Below are 23,982 nucleotides of genomic sequence, written 5' to 3'. Positions count from 1 at the left end.
CCTCTCCGCTCTGTCCACACAACTGCCCAGAGAGCCCTAGAAGGCTTGGAAGGCAAAGGAGCCCGCAGGCCATGTGCACACATACAATCATCTCTGTACCTTGTTAGACAAGAGACAGTGTAGGGCAGTCTCCCTTTCGTAGATGAGAAATCTGAGGCTCAGAGAAGTCAAAAAAGACAAAAAAAACCTGCCTGAGAATCATTAGTTCACGAATCTAATTCATTCATTCATTTACTCAACAAATATGTACGGAGCACCCAGCGTGGGCTGGGCTCTACTTCTGGCGCTGAAAACCCACCTGGGAAGAGAGTGATGGGGTCCCCGGGCTCACGTAGCGGCACTGTAGTGAGGGGTGGGGTGGGGCTGAGATGCCACAGACAGGCACCAAGCAAAGCAACAGACAGGACCCATCAGGGCGTGACGGCCAGAGATGTGGCCCTGGAGTCGGTGGAGGCCCCCCTCATGCGACCCCACACCTCCCGCTGCCACATCAGCCTCTCCAGACACTTCCGGGAGGCGCGAAGCCGCCCTGGCCCAGGGTCCACACAGCTCTCCTCGAGAAGGTGGAGGCTTCCGGTTTCACTGGGTTTCTGAGTTTCCCACTGGTGGTTTCTGACGGTCGCCTTATCCTAAATTTTGATTTTAACGTAGCCGGGTTTCCGTCCTTTGAATCAGGGACGGTATTCCTTCTGGAGCATTTCATCTCCACGTTTTATCCATTGTCCTCGGTTCTCGACTTTGCCCTTCACGGTTTTCTGAGACATCTGTCTTTTCTGACAGTTTTATACAGTTTCCTCGCATCGGGTCTTTACCTTTTGGGAATCTTTCATTTGATTTACTTTTATCGAGGGTGAGTTTTCTCCTTACAGCAGAAATGCTGCACGCGGGCCCGTCCGCCTTGGGTGAAAGGAGCCAGCTGCCCTGAAGTCAGATTTTGATTCTGTCACATGACCTGGAAGGCTCCTTTCCCACATCTATCAAAAGGAACTTTCTCCAGGGTCTGAAGTCAGAACCAAATGACCAAAGGAACGAGCGCAGAAGCTCCTGGGGGACAGGGACAGATCACCTCTGTATCCCCGGGGGGGCAGGGCGCCTGGCACGTGCCATGCAACCAACCACATCCACCACCCACATGGAACGAGACGGGGCTACAGGCTGAATCACGTTCCCCCAAAATCCATATGCTGAAGCCTTAACCCCAGCACCTGAGAAGGCGCATTTGGAGACAAAGCCTTCGCAGAGGTGACTAAGGTCCAATGAGGTCATGGGGATGAGTCGCAAGCCAATATGCTCGGCGCCCTTATGAGAAGAGGCGGTTAGGACACACACGTGCAGAGGGACGACCATGAAGAGAGCCGTCTACACTCCAAGGCCAGAGGCCTCAGAGGAAACTCAACCTGCCCACACCCTGATGCAGACTTCCAGCCTCCAGGCCTGAGATTAGATACACTGCTCTTGTTTGGAGCCATCTGGTATCCGGCTTCTCGTCCCGGGAGCCCCGGCAAACCAACCCAAGGCGGAAACTACTGACGGAGGGCTCGCTCCGCACAAGAGCCGGTGATGAGAAATGCACATCTATGGATTACAGGTCCTTATAATCAGGCCCACACCGGTTAACGCATTAACTCACAGTCACAAGGAGCCACGAGAAAGCCTGGTTCCCGGCAAAGTCTCTGAGACCCTCGGGCCCGAGCACTCGTCCAGAACCTAGTACCACCGAATGAACGGAGGACGGAAGGCAGGAAAGAACGCCCAGCGGACGCTGTGCCCAAGGTTTCTACAACAGTGACAAGACAGGAGTGAAAGGCACGAGGACAGTACCGGTGACGAGGTCTGGAAGGACAGCAGGGCAGGAAGCATGAGGACCTCTCCACTCCCGACGCCTCCGGCCTCGAGCCAGGCTGTGTACTGCACCGAGAAGGAGTCTCCGACTGTTCAGAGGGAAGACACACACAGGTCAAGAGCGGGCCTCTGTCACCCTCCCTCCCCCAAAAGCCACGCATCCAAAGAGGCCAGAGTCACCGCCAACGGCGGCAGGGAGGGCCCCTTGGACCCCACAGGCTCCGTAGCAGGGAGGATGACCTGGGCCGCTGTGCTCTCAGGAGCCCTCTTTTTTTTTTTTCCTCTTTTAGGACCCCACCTGCAGCATATGGACGTTCCCGGGCTAGGGATGGAATTGGAGCTGCAGCTGCCAGCCGACATCACAGCCACACAAATGCAGGATCCGAGCCACGTCTGTGACCTAGGCTGCTTGAGGCGACGCCAGATCTTTAACCCACTGAGTGAGGCCAGGGATCGAACCCACATCCTCACAGACACCATGTTGGGTTCCTAACCTGCTGAACTACGACAGGAACTCCACAGCCCCCCCCCCTTTTTATTTCACTTGGCAGGGCGGCCAGTGGGTGCCTCCGCCCCGTCCAGCCCTGCCTGAGGCTGAGGCGGGCCAGGCTTTGTAATTCAGGGGTCGTTTAGCGCACACCCTTAGGACCCCCAGAGCCCTTGTGCTTTGTTCCAAGTCCAGATGGAGACTCGTTTATTCCCAACAGTCCCACCCACACAACGAAGGAAAAGAGTCTCTGCTGGACTCTGGGCCTCGGAGGACGGAGCCACTTGAGCTGCCTCCCTGCCACCTTCAGGCAGTGGGTTCCGTGGGTACAGTGGTGGGCACGGACGCAGCGCCAGACTGGGCCTGGGAGAGCGTGTGGGGGACGGTCCCTCGGGCTCATGAAGGGTCCCCTCCAGCCTCACGGTCTCTGTTTGGCCCTTGGTGGCTTAATTACAGAAACAGCGATGCTTCCCTCGGAGATGAGTTTTGACCCAAAGCCCCTAGAGGTCAGGACGGAAACGCCAGTTCTCAAGAGAAGGGGGCTCTGCCCCTGGAAGGGGCCACACTCATTCCCCAGTCCAGGGGGAACAGCAGGCCCAGAGTGGTGGGTGGAAAGACAGCGACCCGGAAAGAGAGCAGGTGACAGGGTGGCCACCCCTGCAGGTCTGCAGGTTTGCAGGAGACAGCGGTGTCTCAGCTCCGCCTTCTGCAGCGGGAGCCGGCGTGCCCTGGGGACCCTTCCTCTGCTGTTGGAAATGGACTGTGCCCACCCTCACTGCCAAGGGCGGATTCTTCCCGCTGAGCTGACGTCCCGGCTGGGCTCCGGGCGCCTGGCAGGAACGGAAGGCACCTTGCAACTGAAACTGAGAGAAAGGCCTCCATCCCTGCCCTTGCTGGCGGATGCCTCTAAACCGCAGCCAGGGCCTGGAGGGGACCCTGACTGCCGGTGTGGGGACACAGCTGTGTCTGCCCAGGGGCTGAGACTGGTGGCTGCCTGTCTCAAGTGGGTGGATGCAGAAATGTGAATGAAACAGCTTTGAGATGAAATTTACATGTCACCCCACGTGCCCCATTCTCAGCCTGAGATTCAAAGAATTTTGTCATCTATTTACAGAGTTGTGCAACCATCACCACCACCTGATTTTATTTTTTTATTTGAGTCCCTGTTTTTTGTCTCCACTTTCATTTATCCCACGTTTTTCCCCCTTACGATGAAAAAAGAGACCTATTTTTTTTTGGAGAAGAGGGAAGCAGTCGTAGCATTTAGTCAATGGGTTGATCTCTAGAACGTTCTGTGGTGATGGGAGCGCTCTGTCTGTGTGTCACTCAGCACAGGAGCACCAGCCACACGTGGCTGTTGAGCACTTGCAATGTGGCTGGTGTGGCTGAGAAACCGGGTTTCGTTTTATTTCATTTTAATGAGTTCAAATTTAAAAAGCCACACGCGGGTAGTGACTGCCATGCTGGCTACTGCCTTGGGACGCTGGGACGTTGTTTCGTCACCACCTCTGATTCAGAACATTCTCACACTCGAAAAAGAAGCCTCGTGCCCGATGGCACTCACTCTCCAAAGCCACCTCCACCCCAGGCACCACTAATCTGCACTGGGGGACTACCTGGCCTTTTTTTTTTTTTTTTTTTTTTTTTTTTTTGGTCTTTTTAGGGCTGCAACCATGGCATTATGCAAGTTCCCAGGCTAGGGGTTGAATCGGAGCTGCAGCTGCCAACCTGCGCCACAGCCACAGCAACGTGGGACATGAGCCTCATCGGCAACGGACACCACAGCTCACGGCAACGCCGGATCCTTAACCCACTGAGCGAGGCCGGGGATCGAACCTGCGTCCTCATGGATCCTAGTCGGGTTCTTAACTTGCTGAGCCACAACGGGAACTCCCTGACTGGCCTTTTGGGCATCTCGTAGAGATGGAATCACACAAGGGGTGCTCTTCCCATCTGGCTTCTTTCCCGAGCACCTGTCTTTGAGGTTCATCCATGTCGAAAGGATATGAGCACTTCATTCAGATCCAGTAACATCCCACTGTGCGGCCAGACCACACTGCGTCCACATGATAAGGCTCTTGTGTCCCTTTACCTCTGGAAATTTTAAAAAGGGAAGCCTGCGAGAAAGTTGGCGTCCAACTCATTCAGCTGCTGAGCCAAGAGGCTGCACCCTTTCCGCTGCTGTGGGAACCCCAACCCCTTCCAGCAGCAACAACCCTCTGGGAGTGGGGAGAGTCTGGACAGAAAAAAACAATCAGAAGATGGTCTGGGGAATCTTTTTAAAAATTTGACTTTGGACTTCAAAACTTACAAGGGTAAACATTTTGATCTCAGGAGTTCCCACTGTGGCACCGTGAGTTAAGAATCCAACTCCAGGAAGTTCCTGTTGTGGCTCAGCAGTAATGAGCCTGACTAGTATCCATGAGGACACGGGTTCGATTCCTGGCCTTGCTTAGTTGGGTAAGGGCTCCAGCATTGCCGTGAGCTGTGGTGGAGGTCACAGGCTCAGCTCAGATCCTGCTTTCTGTGGCTGTGGTGTAGGCCAGCAGCTGCAGCTCCAATTCAACCCCTAGCCCAGGAACTTCCATATGCTGTGGGTGCGGCCCCCAAATGAAAAAAAGAACCCGACTCTAGCAGCTCCAGTGGATGCAGAGGCTTGGGTTCTATCCCTGGCCAAGCTCAGTGGGTTGATGGATCTGGGGTTGCCACAATTGTGCTCGGATTCAATCCCTAGCCCGGGAACGTCCATATGCAGGGGGGTGCAGCCATTTAAAAAAAAAAAAAGTTTTGGTTTCGGGTCTTAATGCCTTTTGCACTTGAATATACTAGGATTTCTATCAGTAGGGGATTCATTTCTGAACCTTTCATTTCTCCCTGAGAGTTTGCAAAAGGAAGGTGCTGGCAGGTCCTTGTTAGAGCATCTTTGTGTGATGAACTCAGGGCTGTCCTTTAATCATATCGCAAACCCCCTGATGTTCCTTGTGGAATCGTGTGGCTGGATGTGATCTGAACGGGTATTAGAATTAGGGGGAACGTCCAGCCTTGCGTACAGAGGGACCTTTGAGTTTATTTCAAAAGTGCGACACCCTGAGTCACTTCCAAAGACTTCACAGGGCAGGAAAAAATCTCTCCGTCCCACCGGCCATCCCAGAAGGACACACGCAGGGGCAGTGGGTGGGGGTTTGGGGGGAGCAGGGCTGTCCTGCATCCTGACCAACAGCTGATCTCCCTCCCCAGGGCCCGTCGTCTCTGGCAACCCTCAGATTAATGACCAGTCCAGAAAGTTTGCAGAACAAAGGGACAGCGATCGGCAGAGGAGGTACCTGTCACCACCCCTGATGCTTCTGTCCGTGAGCCTGAAACAGGGCTGGCCTCTCACTGGGCGACGCACCCCTCCGATGGGAATTCTGGGGTGCACCGCTGGTCAGCCCATCTTCCTCGTGGGGTGGGCTGCCGGCAGGAAGAGCGACCGCTCTGCTCCTGCAGGAATTGGGGCGCCGGCCCGAGATGGCCAGTGGGTGACGAAGCCCACCCACCTCTGCCGGGCAGTCAGCCAGCACTCCCGGATCAAGCTCTTCACTTTAGCGAGTGATGGTAATTTTGGTATCTGGCTGATGTATACACTGGGGTTCACTGTAAACTCTTTGTCTGCGTTTGACAGGTTTCATAATAAATGTTGAATATATACATTTTAAAAATTCGCTTCCCAAATCCCACCTGTTTCAAGCTAAGTGAGAAATCCAGCTTCTTGGCCACAGATACCAAGCAGGGGGTCTCCTCCTCAGATGCCCCCATCAGAGAATCCGTTTGGAGGCTTAGCTGCACGAACGGGTCACGTGTTGAAGAACAGACCTGCCTCACGTCCTGGGCCCTGTATCTGCCCGTGGTTTCACCATGTCCTCCCCCGGACATCACAGCCCTGCTGTTACCTTGCAGGAACTTCTTCCTGAAAGCCTGGAACCCCCTGGAGGTCTGGTTTCCAGCCGACTCCCTCACGCTCAGGCCGGTGACGTTGTCCAGCAAGAGCAGGTCAGAGAGGTTGGTGGCCGAGGGCGCCCGGGTGTTGTGCACCAGCAGCTGCACGTGGACCACCGGCCACTCGCTCTGCCCGGTCACCTAGGACAGGAGGGGCAGTGAGGCCAGACGCGCAGGCAAACCCCATTTCCCAACCCCAGGCCCCAGCTCGACCAGAGCCCGTTAGGTCTTCAGGCAGAGGTGGGGGACTCCGGCTCAGAGATTCTGAGAATTTATCAGGTCCGATTTCAAAGGCACCGGAAGGATTGCGACTCCTGCCTGCCAAGCTGTGCCCTGAGACAGTTTCAAAATTCTTAAATGCTGGGCCATCACGCCACGGAGGAGCTCAGAAAAACATCCACGCACAGAACCACAGTCAGGCTGGGGAAACTGACGGCTGGTGTCACCAAAGCAAACAGTGGCTCTTTCTTACTCCATCACTTTGAAGCCGGCGCAGGGTCTCTGATGGTCACGTGAACTCCGGCACTGCCCGGAGCTGGTCTCCTATCTTCTGGTCAGTCTCCCACTTCCAGAATCTGCCTGGCCACGAGTTTGAATAGCTCATCTGTTGGAAGCCATCAGTGGCCTGAAAGCTCGGCTCCCCCTCTGACGTCTGCAACCTGGCCCTGCTCCTTCTGTCTGAGCCCGTCTCCCACCACTGCTGCCCTTCCTGCAGCCCCGCGCTGCTGAAAGAGCCCCAGGGGCTAAGACAAGACAGGGAAGCAAGGTATGTGCCAGGCACAGTGAGCTCTGGAATGCAATAAGGGGAACACGCAGGTCGGAGAATTTGTTTTCTTCTTTTAGAGCTGCACCTGCGACATATGGAAGCTCCCAGGCTAGGGGTCGAATTGGAGCTACAGCTGCCAGCCTACACCACAGCCACAGCAACGCGGGATCTGAGCCACATCTGTGACCTACACCAAAGCTTGTGGCAACGCCAGATCCTTAACCCACAGAGTGAGGCCAGGGATTGAATCCACAACCTTGTGGACGCTAGTCAGGTTCTTAACCTGATGAGCCACAACGAGAACTCCAAGCTGTGAAACTTTGTGTGTAGGATATTGGCACCTATGTAAAAAGGGGAAGAAGGAAGGTGTGTGTAGGTACGTGTCCCCCCCCAACACACTCCCAACGTGTGCTTCCCCACCCCCCCCGCCGAGTCATAACTGCACGCCCGTGGCAGAAAATGTCTCTAGAAGGACATGTGAGAGATTGGCAGCACCATCTCGATCCAGGAAGGGGAGCAAGAGAGCCAAGGGCCTGGGCTGATGTGAGGGCTGTGCAGCGCATGGCTGGCTCAGCAGGCTTGGCCGTCCAGCCCCTGCACCTCCCCAAGAGAGGACTGGCCCTGGACCAGATCCTGGGAAATGAGCCACGAAAGCCCTGGGAACATCCTGCCTCATAAGAGTGTCTTTCTTTTTTCTTTTTTATATTATTATTATTATCTTTTGTCTTTGTAATGTCTCACTGTGGCATATGGAGGTTCCCAGGCTAGGGGTCGAATCGGAGCTGTAGCTGCTGGTCTACACCACAGCCACAGCAACGCAGGATCCGAGCTGTGTCTGCGACCTACACCAGAGCTCATAGCAACACTGGATCCTTGACCCACTGAGCGAGGCCAGGGATCAAACCCAAATCCTCCTAGTTACTAGTCGGATTTGTTACCTCTGAGCCACATCGGGAACCCCTGATAAGAGTGTGTTTATATACCTATGGCCTAGGGCGGCAGGTGGTCTGCGCTAATGATGTGATTCACAGTGGGGCCCTGGGCCGAGCTGTGTTAAGCGACCTGGGTAACCCAGGGCAGCTCCAAGGGCAGCTCCACGCCCTGGACTCTACGGCTTGAGTGAGTGTCCCTGGCTGATGCCATTCATCACTGGTGGGCACATTAGCTGCTGGTCCTTCGACTCCACCAGGACAAGACCGGCTGTCCTGGGCCTGGTCACTCCAGACCCCGTCCTAGGTGCCTTTTGCTTTGCTGACTTCGATCTATGTCACGCTGCTGTCATCAATTGTTACTGTGAGTAGAACAGCTTTTCTGAGTTCCCTGAGTCCTTCTAGAGCACCTCGGAAGCTGAGGGCGGGCGTAGGGACCCCCAACACAAGGATCACGTGAAAGCCACCCCACGGGATTAGTAAGGACCGAAGGCCTAAAAGCCATTAAATAAATTTTAAAGCGTCAGGCACCACAGCAATGCTAAAATCTGAGCGGAAGCAATACACTTGCTCAATTTCAATGATCACAGAGGATTTTCATTAACAACTTCATTGTTACCCAAAAATCCTAGTCCCACTGCTGATGTATAAAATAGAAGAGCCCTCGAAGTTCGCTTGTGATGCAACAGGTTAAGGATCTGGCGTTGTCACTGTGGCGGTTTGGGTCACTGCTGTGGCGTGCATTTGATCCCTGGCCTGAGAACTTCCACCTGCCTCCAGGGCGGCCAAAAATAAAACATATAAAGAAAACTAAAAATAAAAAGATAAAATATAAAATCCTGTGGGTCACTTCCTCACTGGTGTCCAGACATGGGCAGATAACCACATGATTTGAAGTTTTCTTTTTTTCTTTTTAGGGCCGCACCTGCAGCATCTGGAAGTTTCCGGGCTGGGGGTTGAATCGGAGCTGCAGCTGCCGGCCTCCACCACAGCTGCAGCAATGCACGATCCCAGTCACCTCTTCAACCTACACCACAGCTCACGGCAACACGGGATCCTTAACCTACTGGGTGAGGCCAGGGATGGAACCCACATCCTGGCAGAGACTATGTCGGGTCTTTAACCAGCTGAGCTGCAGTGGGAAATCCTGAAGGTTTTAAAAATACATAACGCTACTAATCTATCATTTTAGCAAAGGTATAAACCACCCGTGAACACTCACCACTGCACATTTCTGAAAAATTACTCCGTTCTCAGAAGTTCCTTGAAGATCTCTTGAAGTATCTCCATGCTATGATAAAATAGAGAAATTATGTAAAATGAGAAACATTTCACACTACACGGGTTAAATAAAAGCACCAGGTGAACTGTTAGAAGAGGGTAGAGGGGTTACTTCTGCCAGAGTAAGTTCTGGTCCTGATTTTTTTTAAAAGAGTATTTCAAGACTGGAACTTATAACCTACGAGGAAAGCAGACAGTGGACGTGAGATCACACAGGGCTGTGTCCTGGTCTGGGTGCATGTGAATGACTCCAGTGTCGCAGGGACTCGGCAAACCAGGGCTGGCACTTCAGCAAGAGGAACGTGAGCAGGGCTCTGGAGACATCCTTTAATGACAGCCCACGTGTCCTGTGCGCCTGCTGGGAGTCACTGCTGGGGAACCCGGCCACACCGCAGGGACGGAGTCACCGTGGGCCGGACCTTGTCATCAACAGAGGGAGACTCCACCCAGGTCAGGCTTCCTCCAGCCTCGGCTCCCCGGGAAGGACACCAATGGGAAGCCAAGCCTTGCCCACTAGATGCCAGCCCTGCTGCCCCTCGTAATTACAACCAATATCTGCTCATTGTCACCCTTACCCCCCCGACCCCGATGGCCCCACAGCTGCAGCATGGACAATCCTGTAAACGGAACTGGACACTGACCTCACTCAGGAAGCTTTTGGGGGGGCCCGCCCCGCCCCCGCTGCGGACCCCACCTCCCCGCTGCCGGCCCCGCCCATCTCTATCTGCAGTGGGTGGAGCCTGACTCTGAATCACAGACTAGAAGGCTCTCCGTGATACCGACAATCCCAACAATGGCGATTCTTTCCCACGTGCCAGGCGTATGCCCATCATGGAACACACCCGAATCCTAGTCCTCCCGTTTTCAAGATGCGGAAACTAAGGCTCAGGACGGTTCACCCGCTTGCCCAAGGCTGCACAGGCAGGAAGCTTGGCCTCTACCCGGGCTCCGTGCCTCCACATCCTACGATTCTTCCAGTGAGAGTGGGACCCTCTCACTGCAGAGACGTGAACAAAGACACGGGGCGGGGGTGGGGGTGGGGGTGGGGGTGGGGAGCGATGTTCCCGAAAACACGTTGACCACGTGCAGCCTGAGCTCCTGGACCTCTGATAATGCCTGAGTCTCTGCCCTTCACCCCAGTCTCCCACTATGATGTGCCAGGACCCCGACGAGTCCCTGAGGGCAGGTGCCTGGCTTTCTCATCCTCTGATCCCCGCATAGCGTCCTGCAAACAGCAACCAGATAAACACAGCTGACTGGGCAAAGCCACGCAGGAGGGGGTGGGACACACAGCACGCAGGTGCTGCCCTGAGAGGGGATGAGCCACTTGTCACTGGGGAGGACTGCAAAGGAGAGAGATGACCACCACAGTGGCTGAATGGCAGCGCCACGTCCTGTAGCCCAGAGCCTGGGAGTGTGACCAGGAAAAGGGGTCCTTGAAGATGTGGTTAAGCGAGGGCTCTCAAGATCATTCTGGATATAAGGCAAGCCCTAAATCCAGTGACAAGTGTCTTTATTAGTGACAGAAAAGGAGGAGACACACAGAGCGAAGGTGGAAGCAGAGCATGACAGCAAATGCTACGTGTCAGCTGGCTGGGCCACGGTACCCAGATACTTAGTCAAACACATCCCGATGTCACTGTGAAGGTACCTTCTGATGAGATTCACGTCTAAGCGGGTGGACTTTAAATAAAGTGGAGCTCCATGGTGTGGGTGGGCCTCACCCAATCAGGTGAAGGTTTCATGAAAAAGCCTGAGGTTCCCCCCGAAAGCAAAGGGGATTCTGTGGCAGATCCCATTCCAACTTGAAGTGCAGCTTCAGCTCTTCCCTGGGTCTCCAGTCTGCTCTGGAGAACAGACTCACAACCATGCAACATGCGCTTTCAATAATATGCAACACACATATTCACCAAAGGAAACCTACAACCACCATGACAAACCCCAAACCCCATACAACCACCAACACCCCAACAAACCACACAACAAACACACAACCGCCACATACACAGTATTCACACCCACACCACACAACCACATGAGCAATTCCTTCAGATAAATCTCCTTCTGTGTGTGTATGTGAGAGAGAGAGAGAAAGTGTGTGTGTGTACATATCCTGCCAGTTCTGATTCTCTGGAGAGTCTGAACATAGAGATTGGAGTGATGCAGCCTCAAGCCAAGGACATGACAAGCAGCTGGAAGAGACGAGGATGGAGTCTCCCCTACGAGCCCTCAGAAGGAGCATGGCTCTGCTGTCACCTTGGCTTTGCACTTCCTGCCTCTGGAACAGGGAGAGAATAAATGCCCTAGTTTTAAGCCACCAAGTCTGTGGCCATTTGTTCTGCAGTCCTAGGAAAGTAATACAAACGCTTAGTGGGGGACCAAGAAGGGGCTTGTGCCCATGGCAACCTGTCAGCTGAACCCCATGTATCCAAAGCCATTTTAAATCATGAACGCTTAGGTCAAAGACAGCCCCACAGGCAGCCAGCATGTTACCCAGTATCTGAACAACACGTGCGGAAGGAACAGAATTAGACGCAGGGGCTCCAAAGCCTGGTTCTGCCACTTCAACCTGTGGGACCCTGAGCACATCTCCTAATTGCTCCAATCCTCCGTTTCCCATCCATAAAATGGGAATAAAAATAGTATCTGTTTATGAAACTCGTATTGAGGCTCCAGTGAGATCTCGGCTAGAAAGCGCCAAGCCCCTTGGGAGTTTCCGACGTGGCTCAGTGGTTAACGAACCCCAGGACATTAACCCATTATCCATGAGGATGTGGGTTCGATCCTTGGCCTCACTCAGTGGGTTAAGGGTCCGGCGTTGCCGTGAGCTGTGGTGTAGGTCGCAGATGGGGCTCAGATCCCATGTTGCTGTGGCTGTGGTGTAGGCGAGCAGCTACAGCTCTGATTAGACCCCTAGCCTGGGAACCTCCATATGCTGTGAGTGCAGCCCTAAAAAAAAGGACAAAAGACAAAAAGAAAGTGCTAGGCCCCAAATCTGGCAAGTAGAAAATATCTGTTGAAAATGCTCACCACTGGAGTTCCCATTGTGGCTCAGTGGTAAAGGAATCCGACTAGGAACCCTGAGGTTGAGGGTCCAATCCCGGCCTCGCTCAGTGGGTTAAAGATCCGGCGTTGCCGTGAGCTGTGGTGTAGATCAAAGATGTGGCTTGGGTCCCGCGTTGCTGTGACTCTGGCAAAGGCCAGTGGCTATAGCTCTGATTAGACCCCTACCCTGGGAACCTCCAAATGCCGCGGGTGCAGCCCTAGAAAATCCAAAAAAAAAAAAAAAAAAAAAAACCCACTATTATCAGAAGCAGCAGCCTTATAACACGTACAAGTGAGTGGGTCTGGTTAAAGCAGGACCTCTTGTCCTGCTTTAGAACCAGCCGACGAAGGTTGGCTGATGCTCAAATGCACGCATGCTATTCATCTCAATACTGCATGTTGTACAGAAGCAGCCCTCTGGGAAGAAAAATGGGTTTGCTCTCCAATGATAACTGTATTTAGTGAAAGAGAAGGAAGAGGTTTTTTGGAGAAACAAAAGCCTGTGACATTTTCTACACATTTGGTGCAAAACCGGTTTCTTTACAACTTGTGACATGTCTTTTACAGCAGCAAGCGTCTTACTTACCAGGCGGTGTATACTCGCAGACTCTCTTTTCAACAAGATCTTGGGCCATGACGGCAGAAAAGCAAGGGGGGAATGAATGTGTGGCCCACCGGAGGCTGCAGAGGTCAGGGGCAGGTGAAAAGCTTCCACTTTCTTATTGAATGTCATTCCAAACGGTGCTTCCACTGCAACACAGCAATGCACACGCCTTATGTGATACAGAAAGGCAGGGGTTACGGTCCAGAGGCAAAGCAGGTGGTATGTGGATGGCACCTGGAAAATCTTTGCTGAGTAAGTGAAGGATTAGGGGAAAGACTTACCATCCCTTTGCCAAGAGAATGAGGTGTTCTCATTAGGAGGCACAGAACTGAAGGCACATGTGCGTGTTTTTTCAAAGTGCGTGCTCCTGACCTGGGCTGTGCGCTGAAGTGAACACCCCCGGGCCCCAGCCCAGACCAGGGAGGAGCTGGGGGTGATTCTCACACGCCTGGCATCAGAACCCTGGGTTCAGGAGTTCCCGTTGTGGTTCAGGGGGTTAAGAACCCAACTAGTATGCAGGAGGATGTGGGTTCAATCCCTAGCCTTGCTCACTGGGTTAAGGATCCGGTGTTGCCGCAAGCTACAGAGTAGGTTGCAGATTTGGCGTGGCCATGGCTGTGGTGTAGGCCAGCAGGTGCAGCTCTGATTTGACCCCAGCCTGGGAACTTCCATATGCCGCTGGGGGCATATGGGCACAGTGCCCGCTGAGCCATGCAACGTGAAGTACCTCCTCGAGAACCCTGAAAATCCACCGGCACTGTGTGTACACACAACTGTCACTTCAGAGGTACTGGATGGGGTGGCAGGAGTTGTCCTGAGTGGGTGCTGCTCTGTTCCTGGTCAGCTGGGTGACCCTGGGGAGGTCAGCTGAGTTTTCTGAGCCACAGGTTTCCTCACTGGGGGTGTGGTTAAGTGTCAGACAGGACCACTCAAGGCGACATTACATGACACACTGTATGCTGAAGGGTTTATGAGCCATGGGTGCTTAAAGCTAGAAATTTGTACTTTGAGACGACCTGAATTGTGGGAACTCAAGATTTATCGTCTCTTCAAATAGAAACCATAGCTTGACTCAGAATGCATTCTGTTTTTCAGTCTTTCTTACAGGGTATTGATAGCAAGGGCTTTAGAAGTGCTTCTTTCCCCTTTTTATAGAATTTCTAAATATACGTGCAAGAGAACATTAAAATTTGGAAGGAAAAAAAAGATGTGGAACTGGATCCAAGATAAAATTGATATCTTTCTCCTAAAACGGTATCTGTGGCTGATTCAGTTCGTGGCGTTGGAGTGGGGACAAAGGTGAGCATTGGGGAGGTGACAGCCGCGCCCTGGAAACGGGCAGGGGCTTCCCCAGTCAGCTGTTCCTTGGGGACCGTGTGAGTCAGTCACACAACTGGGACAGGATGCCCACCTCTGGACCCCGGCCCAGCCCCGCAGGCCAAGAGACAAATGCTTTCCTGCCCCACTTGCTGGACATAAAACCTTAACGCCACTCTGGGCTTTCTCTCTGGTGCAGGTGTTGATGGCCGATGCCCCTGCAGACCCTTGGAAGGTCCATCCACAGGCTCTGCTGAAGACCTGAACAAGGACAGGCGCAGCTACGACCCACACACAGTACCGAAGGAAACGGAGCTCTAAAGTGACCATCAGAGAGTTCCCGCTGCGGCTCAGCGGGTTAAGAACCCGAAGAGTATCCATGAGGATGCAGGTTTGATCCCTGGCCTCGCTCAGTGGGTTAAGGATCTGGCGTGGCCACAAGCTGCGGTGTAGGTCACAGACGCGGCTCGGCTCCCTCGTTGCCGTGGTTACGGCATAAGCTGGCAGCTGCCGCCCCAATTCGATCCCTAGTTTGGGAACTTCCATATGGCATGGATGTGGCCCTAAAAAGACCCTAAAAAGACCAAAAAAACAGTGACCATCACCACCTGCTGCACCGTTGCCCAGAGGCCCCCCCCATCACTACTGTCACGTGGGCCATCTGTCCCGTCTGTGCAGGAGTTTGGACGCCCAGTCACTCCCTCGCCTCTGGGCTGCCACATGCCTGGAAGCCTGTCCCTCCATCCCCTTGTCCTGCTGCCTGCCGCTCCTTGGGACTCGGCGGAGCAGCGCCTCCTCCAGGAAGCCCTGCCTGAAGGCCTCCCAGAGGCCTGGCTCCTCCGTCGCCTGCGCCCGCTGTGACCACAGCCCTCAGCACATCGCACTCCCCTTGAACAACGCGTTTGCTTCCTCAGTGGCTGAAAGGTCTCTGGGACTGTGACTGCGGTGATGCTACCTCAACCATTTCACTCACATGAAAACACTGCATTTTGTCACCTGTAAAGACCGCAGGGAGTTACCAAAAGATATAAACAATACTTTTTAACTCCGCCAGGCAATGAAACACACTCATTCCTGGTACAGAATAAGGAGGTGTGTTCAGAGTCTGCACTGAGCGGATTCTGAATGAAAAGACTGTTCTGCTGCCCAGGACCCTCTCCGTGGGGCCCCCTGCCCCCACCCCCCAGCTAGTCAGTAAGATTCTTGCTCAGTCTATACAGACAAACGGGGCCAACCTGGATCCCAGCCCATCCTGGGCCCTAGGAAGCCAGAAACAGGCACAGGACCCAGAACTCTCTCTGTCCCCGGCCCAGTGACAGGGTCGGGGGCTGGCAGGGGACTCAGGCTGAGCCCATGGCTCTGCCCTGAATGCTTGCTGAGCTCCTGAGGACGTCTCTTCTGCTCTGCAAGTGGCAGCAGTCAGGCTCCTGAAAGTCCGGGGCTGCCAGCAGCTGTCTTTCCCAGAACCTGGAAAGAATGTTCCTGAGACTGATGCTCAGCAGAGGAAAGCAGAGACCGCGATGGAAAGAGAAAGGCCAGCCCTGAGAACGCGGCTCCTAGATCCATCCGGCAGTGCCAACAAATTCCCCTTTGCCCATCACCCGGTGTGATGGGCAGAATAACAGTCCCCAAAGATACCCAGGTCCCATTTCCAGGAACCTGTGAATATGTTATCTTATAAGTCAACGGGGCTTCTGCGATGTGATTAAGTTAAGGACCTCATGATGGGGCAGTAACCTGGATTATCCAGGGAGCCATAAAGGCCATCCCAGGTGGCCTGACAGGGGAGGCAGAGAGACCTAACAGGTGGCAAAGGCCATGGGGGGGTGAGGGGGAGGTGGGTAGGATGCTGTGCTGCTGGTTGGACCTGCAGGATGCAAGGAAGGCAGCCCACAGCCTGCAGGAGGAGGAAGGGTGTTGTTCCCAGGGCCTCAGGGCGAGGGGGACCCTGGTGACACTGAATCCAGACCAGTTAAACTGGTTAAGGACGTCTGCCCCCTCCCCCGCCAAAAGGTGAAGAATGCATTTGCATTGTTGCTACCATAAAATTTGTGACCATTTGTTAAAGCAGCAAAAAGAAACTCATATGCTTGGCGAATATATAGATTCTGCATTTTCTTCCTCAGACCCCTTCAGGGGAGAATCAAGACCGACCGCCTAACCTTGGGGTCCAGGCTTTGCACAGCAGCTCTTGCTCTGTCGGGGACACAGGTGAGCAGAGTGCGAGGGAGGCCGAGGCAGGGGGGCTCTGGCTTTAGGGTCTGGTTCCTCTCTCCTGGGGGCAAAACAACAACAAAAAGCAACGAAAACCTTACCTGCACTCTGAAAGGGAGCGCTTTCCGGCAGGGGCCAAGTGACCCTGGGCAAGTCCTGAAAAAAAACGCAAAAGACACAAAGACATTCCTGAAGAGCATCTGGCAAGAAGAGGCACAGGTCCTGTTTGTAAATGGCTCACGTGCAGCTGAGCTACTCTTTTATCCGGAGTCTGTCGGAAATCGAAGTCAACCCTCCCCACCAGCTTTTGAGCTCAGGATCACATAACTGCGTTTCTGGGCACTGTCCAGGGAGGCGGCAGAGCGGAGCAGACGTTTCATAGTCAGACAGACCCAGTTCGAATCCCGGGTCTGCGTTTCACATACCCTGTGATGCCAGGGAAGCCTTAAGCCTCTGAATTCCTAAGATCCTGCAAGGTTTCAGAGTGGCACATGAAACACTAGCCTGGGAGTCCAGAGAACTGGATTGGAGCTGGAACCACGTCCTCGCTGTGTGTACTTGGCCAAGTCTTTCGGCCTCTCGGAGGCTCAGATCCCTGGTCTGTAAAGTGTGGACCTCAAAGCCTCGTCCCAGCTTGCTTCCCCTTGTTCAGTGATGAAAACTTGTCCAAAAGGGGCCCAGTCAATCTGTGCACTCCACCCTTGTGAAATCCTGAGCCTTGGAAAGGCCCGAGGCCTACCCACTGTAAAATAATGATGATAATGATACTGTGCCCTGCTGCCAAGAGCCCTCGAAATGGGCCAGGCCCAGCGCTGTTCACGGCAGCAGCGGGCACAATGGCCAAAAGGTGGAAGCAATCCAGGGTCCACTGAGGGATGGAAGGATAAGCCAAAATGGCCCATACATACAGTGGAATATCATTCAGCCCTGAAAAAGGAAGGAAATCCTGTCACACACCACAATGCAGATGAAACCTGAGGACCTTAGGCCAAGTGCGATAAGACAACCACAAAAAGACAAAGAGCATATGATTCCACTTACAGTGGGTATGTCAAAGCCACAGAGACATAAAGCGGAACAGTGGCTCCCAGGGCTGAGGGACGGGAGATCAGGGGACTGTTGATTAATGGGGACAGAGTTTCAGTTTCACAAGACAAAAAGAGTCCTGGAGCTAGAAGCACAACGGTGTGAATGCATTTAACACTGCCGAACTGTCCACTTAAGAATGCTAAAGACGGTAAATTCTGTTGTCTTTTACCGCCATTATAAATATAAATAAACAAAGAAATAGTGCTGGCTTCAGCAGCTCACATGCTAAACAAAGAAATAAATCAAGCAGGAGTTCCTGCTGTGGCTCAGCAGTAAGGAACCCATGAAGATGCGGGTTCGATCCCTGGCCTCACTCAGCAGGTTAAGGATCTGGCGTTGCCGTGAGCTATGGTATAGGTCACAGACGCGGCTTGGATCCCATATGCTGTGGCTGTGGTGTAGGCTGGCAGCTGTAGCTCTGATTCTACCCCTAGCCTGAGAACCTCCATATGCCGTGGGTGCGGCCCCCCAAAAAAAGAGAGAGATCACTAGGGCACAAATTATTAATAATATGGTCTCATTTATGAAAATGGCATTTTTATATATTTATTGTATTATTATAAATTTAATCATTATATTTATGTATGTATGTTTATATTTTATATGAATTTGTTCATTTATAGTTTCTTGGTTAATACATATATATTTGATAATTTGGAAGTATATGTAGGTATTAATATATTTAACACCAATTATTTATACATACAATTTATAATGACATATTTAACAATACACTATGTATATAAGTGTATATATGTAAGATCGTATGTCATAACCACATATTATTTTGAAAAGCCTGTGCACAGCATGGGGGGGAACCCTCTTGTTTCCAGGCCACCTGCATTGTTTCATTTCTTTCTTTCTTTTTCCTTTTTAGGGCCGCACCCATGGCATATGGAAGTTCCCAAGCTAAGCAGTGAATCGGAACTACACCTGTCAGCCTACACCACAGCCACAGCAGCGCCGGATCCCCGACCCACGGAGCGAGGCTGGAGATCAAACCCTCATCCTCATGGGTACTAGTTGGATTCGTTTCCGCTGCGCCACAACAGGAGCTCCTGTTTCACTTCTTAAAATGAGGAGCATGTGCCCATGCGTCACTGCAACCACAGCAATAACAGCAACCACCACCACCGCAATAATAACAACAGCAGCCACAACAATAACAGAGACTAAGTGATGGGAGCCCTGCCTGTTCCTTTGGGGTCTTCCAGGCCCCTCATGCCTGATGTGAATGCCACCCCCTGAGACCTCTCTGGACAGGTGTGTGTGGCCAGGACAACCAGCTCAGAGAGCCATCCACAAGGTAGAACGAGGTGCTGCCTCCTCAGAAGAAGAACGCCCTGTGCCAGGCACGGATGCCAACGGAGTAAGTCTTTGCTGCCATCTGGCAGGAAGAGCATCTCCTACGAACATCCATGCAGCTGCTCATGGTAACATCTAACGCGTACAGTGCAGAAGGGGCGGAGGGGGCGGGGGGGGGAGGTGATTTCACGGCAGGGCAACCTGGCCAACACTAGTCCAACGTTCAAGGTCAACACCCGCAGCGACAAATCATGCTGCCAGCAGCACCCAGGCAAATCCCAGCAGAGGGTGCCCTGCGAAATCCCCACCCTGTCCTCCAACTGTCCGAGCCAAGCGGAGCCTCAGGAGAGGTGACAAGTACATGTAAAGCGGTGTCCTGGATGGGGTCCTGGGACGGACAGGGACGTCAGGTACAAAAACTGAGGAAATCCAGAGTTCCCGTCGTGGCACAGTGGAAACGAATCCGACTAGGGTCCATGAGGTTGCGGGTTCAATCCCTGGCCTCGCTCAGTGGGTTAAGGATCTGGTGTTGCCGTGAGCTGTGGTGTAGGTCACAGATGCTGCTTGGATCCCGCGTTGCTGTGGCTATGGTGTAGGTGGCAGCTGCAGCTCCGATTTGACCCCTAGCCTGGGAACCTCCGTATGCCACGGGTGCGGCTCTAGAAAAGGCAAAAAGACCAAAAAAAAAAAAAAAAAAAAAAAAAAGCCCTGAGGAAATCTGAATAAACTATGGACTTTCACATTGACATATGAAAATTAGACCACTAACTATGATAAATGGACCTACCAGTGTAAGATGTTAGTAACAGGGAAGCTGCGTTGGGCAGGGGGTGGATATAAATTTTCTGTACCTTGTGCATAATTGTTCTAAAATCTAAATCCGTTCTAGAAAACAGTTAACTAAAAAAACCCTACAATCCATTCGTGAGGTCTCTGGGGAGAACAGTGGTGCTGGGGTGCACCCAAGCCCCACAGAACCGCCTGCCTGTACAGCCTTTGCCCCTGCAACCTTCCAGCACTCTTCCACCCAGCATTTGCTGCACAGCAGGCTCTGTGCCAGGCCCCTGACCTCACTCAGGGGCAAAGGCCTCCTTCCCAACAGATATTTCCACTCGACGGGGAGGGGCAAGATCCCAGGGGCCCAGAGAGCAAACCCTCCGGTGCTCCCTGGGGTCTTACAAGTCTCTGAGTGTCACCACCCTGGGGTGACACTGTGAGCAGCCCGCTCCCACAGAGACCACACCAACCGCCCGTCCATACCACCCTTCAATGCGCAGCCTTCCCCTCCCTGGTGACCCCCCCTCTCCAAGATGACACAGCTCCTGCCAAGGTCACCGTGACCTCACTGCAGGCCAGTTCTCATCCTCATTGTGTACAACTCACCAGCAGCATTCGGTATGGGCGTGTATGAGCACCCTGCAGCGGCTGTAACAAGCACCACAAATGGAGCCGCTTAAAACAAACACTCCTTTATTACTGCACTGTTCTAGAGGTCAGGAATCCAACACGGGTCTCCCCGGACTAAAACCAAGGATTCCGCAGACAGGGCTGCATTCTTTTCTGGAGGCTCTGCCTCTCCAGCCTCTGCAGGCAACCCCTACCCCTCAGCTCACAGCCCCTTCCCCCAGCTTCAAAGCCGGCGGCCGCAGGTTGGGGCCCCCAGTGCATCCCTGTGACCTCCTTTCAATGTCACATCCCCTTCCGACTCTCTCCTGCCTCCCTCCTTCAGTTTGAAGGACCCTTGGGATTACACTGGGACCACCAGGATAATCCAGAATCCCCTCCCTTTTAGAAGGTTGGCTGATTAACAACCCCAATTCCACCTACAATGCTAATCTTCCTTCACCCTGGGATGTAACCCATTCACAGATTCCAGGGACCAGGAGGTGAACATTTTTGCGGTGCCTCCTCTCCCTAAAACACATTCCTCCCTTGACTTGTGGGTCCCTTTCTATAAAATCAGCTACACTTTCCTTTTTTTTTTTTTTTTTTTTGGTCTTTTTGCCATTTCTTGGGCCGCTCCCGCAGCATATGGAGGTTCCCAGGCCAGGGGTTGAATCGGAGCTGTAGCCACCAGCCCATGCCAGAGCCACAGCAACGCGGGACCCGAGCCGCGTCTGCGACCTACACTACAGCTCACGGCAACGCCGGATCCTTAACCCATTGAGCGAGGCCAGGGATCGAACCCACAACCCCATGGTTCCCAGTCAGATTCATTAACCACTGAGCCACGACGGGAACTCCAATTTCCTCACCTCCTTTGCTGGATCCTCTCTTCTTCCTGGCCGGGCCCTGGTGTTGTTTCTCTACCCCGAGGCCTCACTCGGATCCCCAGGAGGATCCAGTCCACACGGATCCCCAAGAGGAACTCAGCCAGGCCCACTGGGGTTAAAGGCAGGTGTATAGCGGTCACTCCTGGGTATAGACCTCCAGCTCAGATCCCACCCTCCACAGCAATCCAGACTCACCCGCCCACCACTCACTCTCTACCTGGATGCTCGTAGGTGTGTCAAACTCAGCAAGCCCAAATCTTCCATCGGCTCAGGCCCAAGTCCATGGTTTCGCCCTGACTCCTCTTTTTCTCCCTCTTGACCCACATCCAAGCCCAGCAAACCCCACCAGCTGTACCCTCAAAATATATCCAAAAGCCCACAACTTCTCAGCAGCCCTTCACCAACCTCTGGCCCATTTCACCTCCATCCTCCTGCTGCTTCCTCTCTGCCTTTTTCTTCCACCTCTGCCCTCAGTCCTCTAGTCTCACACCTGCCATGAGGATGCTTTGAGCCAGACTGTGTCACTTTCCTGCTCAAAACCCACCCATGGCTTCCATCTAAGTCAAAATAACAGCCAGAGTCTTGGCTATCGTCCATGGGGCCTCTCCCGATCTGGCCCCTCCTCATCCTCTGGCCTCCCTTCTCCTGCTTCTCCCTCCTCCCCCAGCTCTGGCCACTCCAGCCTCCTGGCTGGCCCTGGACCACACCAAGCACACCCCGCCTCTGCCCTCTGTCCTCGCTATCATCTCATCCTGGAAAGCGTTTCCCCCAGAAGCACCCAAGCCCCTCCCTCGTCCATTCAGGGCTCTGCCCAACTGGCACCTGGAGGCACTTTTCCTGACCACTCTATCTGGACAGCACTCAAGACCATCTCTTCCAGGCCGCTTTGCCCTGTATTTGTCTCTACAGCCTGAACCACCAGCTGCCACACTGTGGATTAACACTATTCAGGGTCTTTCTCCTGCCCCAAGAGTGCAGGTGTCTTAAGAGCAGAGACTACCCTCTTCCCTTACATCTCAAGTGCCCCGAACAGAATCTGGCACCTTCCATAAACACCCAGGAGCCTCCTGGAAATTTGTGGGAAGGAGAGAAGCCTCAAGCCTCCACTGCTTCTCTCCTTCCCACAAACTTCCAGCAGAACTTTCTGCGGGGATGGGAACACTCCATGGTCTGCATTGTCCAACATGCTAGCACATGGGGCCACGGAGCACCTGACGTGTTTAAATTTAAACAGCCACAGTGTGACCTGGGCTACCAGGTATTCAGCACAGCAGTTCTGGAACATCTGGGAAATGGTTATAACTGGCTGTTACAGCCTTTGCAGGAGGGGACAGATACGTTAATGTCAGCTTTCACGTTCCAGTTTTCAAAGCACTCTCGTAGAGCCTAGCGACAAGCATCCACCAGAACGTGCCGGCATTGGCTTCCCAAAGGAAAGAGCTGGCGAGGACAGGTGCGTGGGCTCTGAACACGGGGGCCAGAGGGAGAGCAGGGGATGGGCCTGGGCATGGCTCCCTGGGCATCGGCTTTCTCATGGACGAAAGAGGCCAGAAACTTCCCACCTCATCAGGTAGGAGCAGGTGAAAGGACCATGTGAAAAGGTTCACCTGTGACCTTTATAAGAGCTCCGTACATTCACATCAGGCTATTATTTTGTCTTCTCTAGTGAAACCCTAAGAACCGATGATAGAACGTGAAGGGACTCTCACATAAGAGACCTAAAAATCTGTAGCACGTGGAGCCGGCGCCCTGGGGCTTGGAGGTAGAAAACTCAACAGCACAAGAGGAGCCGGGCCTTGGCAGGACCGCAGGGCAGCGATGGGCCAGGCCACCGGACAGACATTCCTGGGGAAAGAACCCTGGATTTGCAGCAGGGGTCGGGGTGGAAGGAGGTGTAAGCAGGGGAGGGAAGTAGCCAGATGTATATGTGGACAGGTCACCTAGAGGTCTGGGGGCAATGGGTGGGAAAGAGCACAAATTAGGGGGTGACGGTAACCTGGACGAAGCCGTCAGGAAGGCTGGAGGCTGAGGAGTGGGCACTGAACCTAGGGATGCAGCCCGGATGAGGGAAGGGCAGTCATCAGAGCCCATCAGGAGGGAACTGCAGCAGGACCGCTGAGAGATTTGGGGGCAGCGGGAATCTAGGGTGACAGCCAGAGCTCAAGTTAGAGTCCACAGAGGCAGGGGCAGGGTGAAGTAAAAGTGGCTAAATTTGGAGTTCCCATCGTGGTGCAGCAGAAACGAATTGGACTAGAAACCACGAGGTTGCGGGTTCGATCCCTGGCCTCGCTCAGCGGGTCAAGGATCTGGCGTTGCCATGAGCTGTGTTGTAGGTCGCTGGTGTGGCTGTGGCTGTGGCGTAGGCCAGTGGCGACAGCTCCGATGAGACCCCTGGCCTGGGAACCTCCATATGCAGCGGGCACGGCCCTCAAAAGGCAAAAAAATAAAAATAAAAAGAATAAAAAATAAAGTGGCTAAATTTGCAGTCCCATAAAACTCCAGCCAGTAGTCCCCTTTATCAACCGCTGTAGTCACGGACCCCTCACCTGCCTATGACGCTCTACCTACATTCAGGAACTCAGCTCAACTCTGACAGCGACCCTCTGGGGTAGACCCTGCAAGGGTTACGGATCCGGATACACGGACAGAAGAAGTGAAGCGATCTGCTCTTGGGCACAGAGCTCTTAGGCTGCGGAGCTGGAGAGACCCGGCCGCCTGCAAGGTCCACGCCCGCAGCCGCCAGCCGCACGCTGTCTCCACCTTTCCGGGGAGTTTTCCTGCCCCCAGCGGGATCCACTAAGGAGCACGCGACGCATCCTACTCAGATCCCGCCCTCGCTTTCCCGGAGGTAATTT

At 53.5% G+C, this 23,982-nt stretch overlaps 2 protein-coding genes across 6 annotated transcripts in view; one reads left to right on the top strand and one right to left on the bottom strand.

Annotated features, from left to right (window-relative positions):
• EVC2 (EvC ciliary complex subunit 2) overlaps positions 1–23,982 on the bottom strand; it is a 130,795-nt gene that overhangs the window by 105,802 nt on the left and 1,011 nt on the right. For all 4 annotated transcript variants that reach the window (XM_084971428.1, XM_084971429.1, XM_021100987.2 and 1 more), the window contains exons 2-6: positions 16,562–16,616; positions 12,912–13,075; positions 9,222–9,290; positions 6,259–6,445; positions 1,822–1,931 (exon numbers count right to left, since the gene is read on the bottom strand). In XM_084971428.1, coding sequence (XP_084827554.1) covers positions 1,822–1,931; positions 6,259–6,445; positions 9,222–9,290; positions 12,912–13,058 — 513 coding nt within the window. In that variant the 5' untranslated portion in view covers positions 13,059–13,075; positions 16,562–16,616. The remainder of the gene's footprint in view (positions 1–1,821; positions 1,932–6,258; positions 6,446–9,221; positions 9,291–12,911; positions 13,076–16,561; positions 16,617–23,982) is intronic.
• Positions 23,916–23,982, top strand: part of EVC (EvC ciliary complex subunit 1) — an 84,976-nt gene continuing 84,909 nt past the window's right edge. For both annotated transcript variants that reach the window (XM_084971478.1, XM_084971476.1), the window contains exon 1: positions 23,916–23,975. The gene's annotated coding sequence lies outside the window, so the exon portion shown is untranslated. The remainder of the gene's footprint in view (positions 23,976–23,982) is intronic.

This window comes from Sus scrofa, chromosome 8, assembly GCF_054392235.1.
Source record: "Sus scrofa isolate SSC_HxYL_T2T_F1_AM1 chromosome 8, Sscrofa_HxYL_maternal_Yorkshire_Landrace_v2.0, whole genome shotgun sequence".
NCBI lineage: Eukaryota > Metazoa > Chordata > Mammalia > Artiodactyla > Suidae > Sus > Sus scrofa.
Note: the sequence above shows the minus strand (reverse complement) of the source record. Positions and strands in the feature narration are given on the sequence as shown.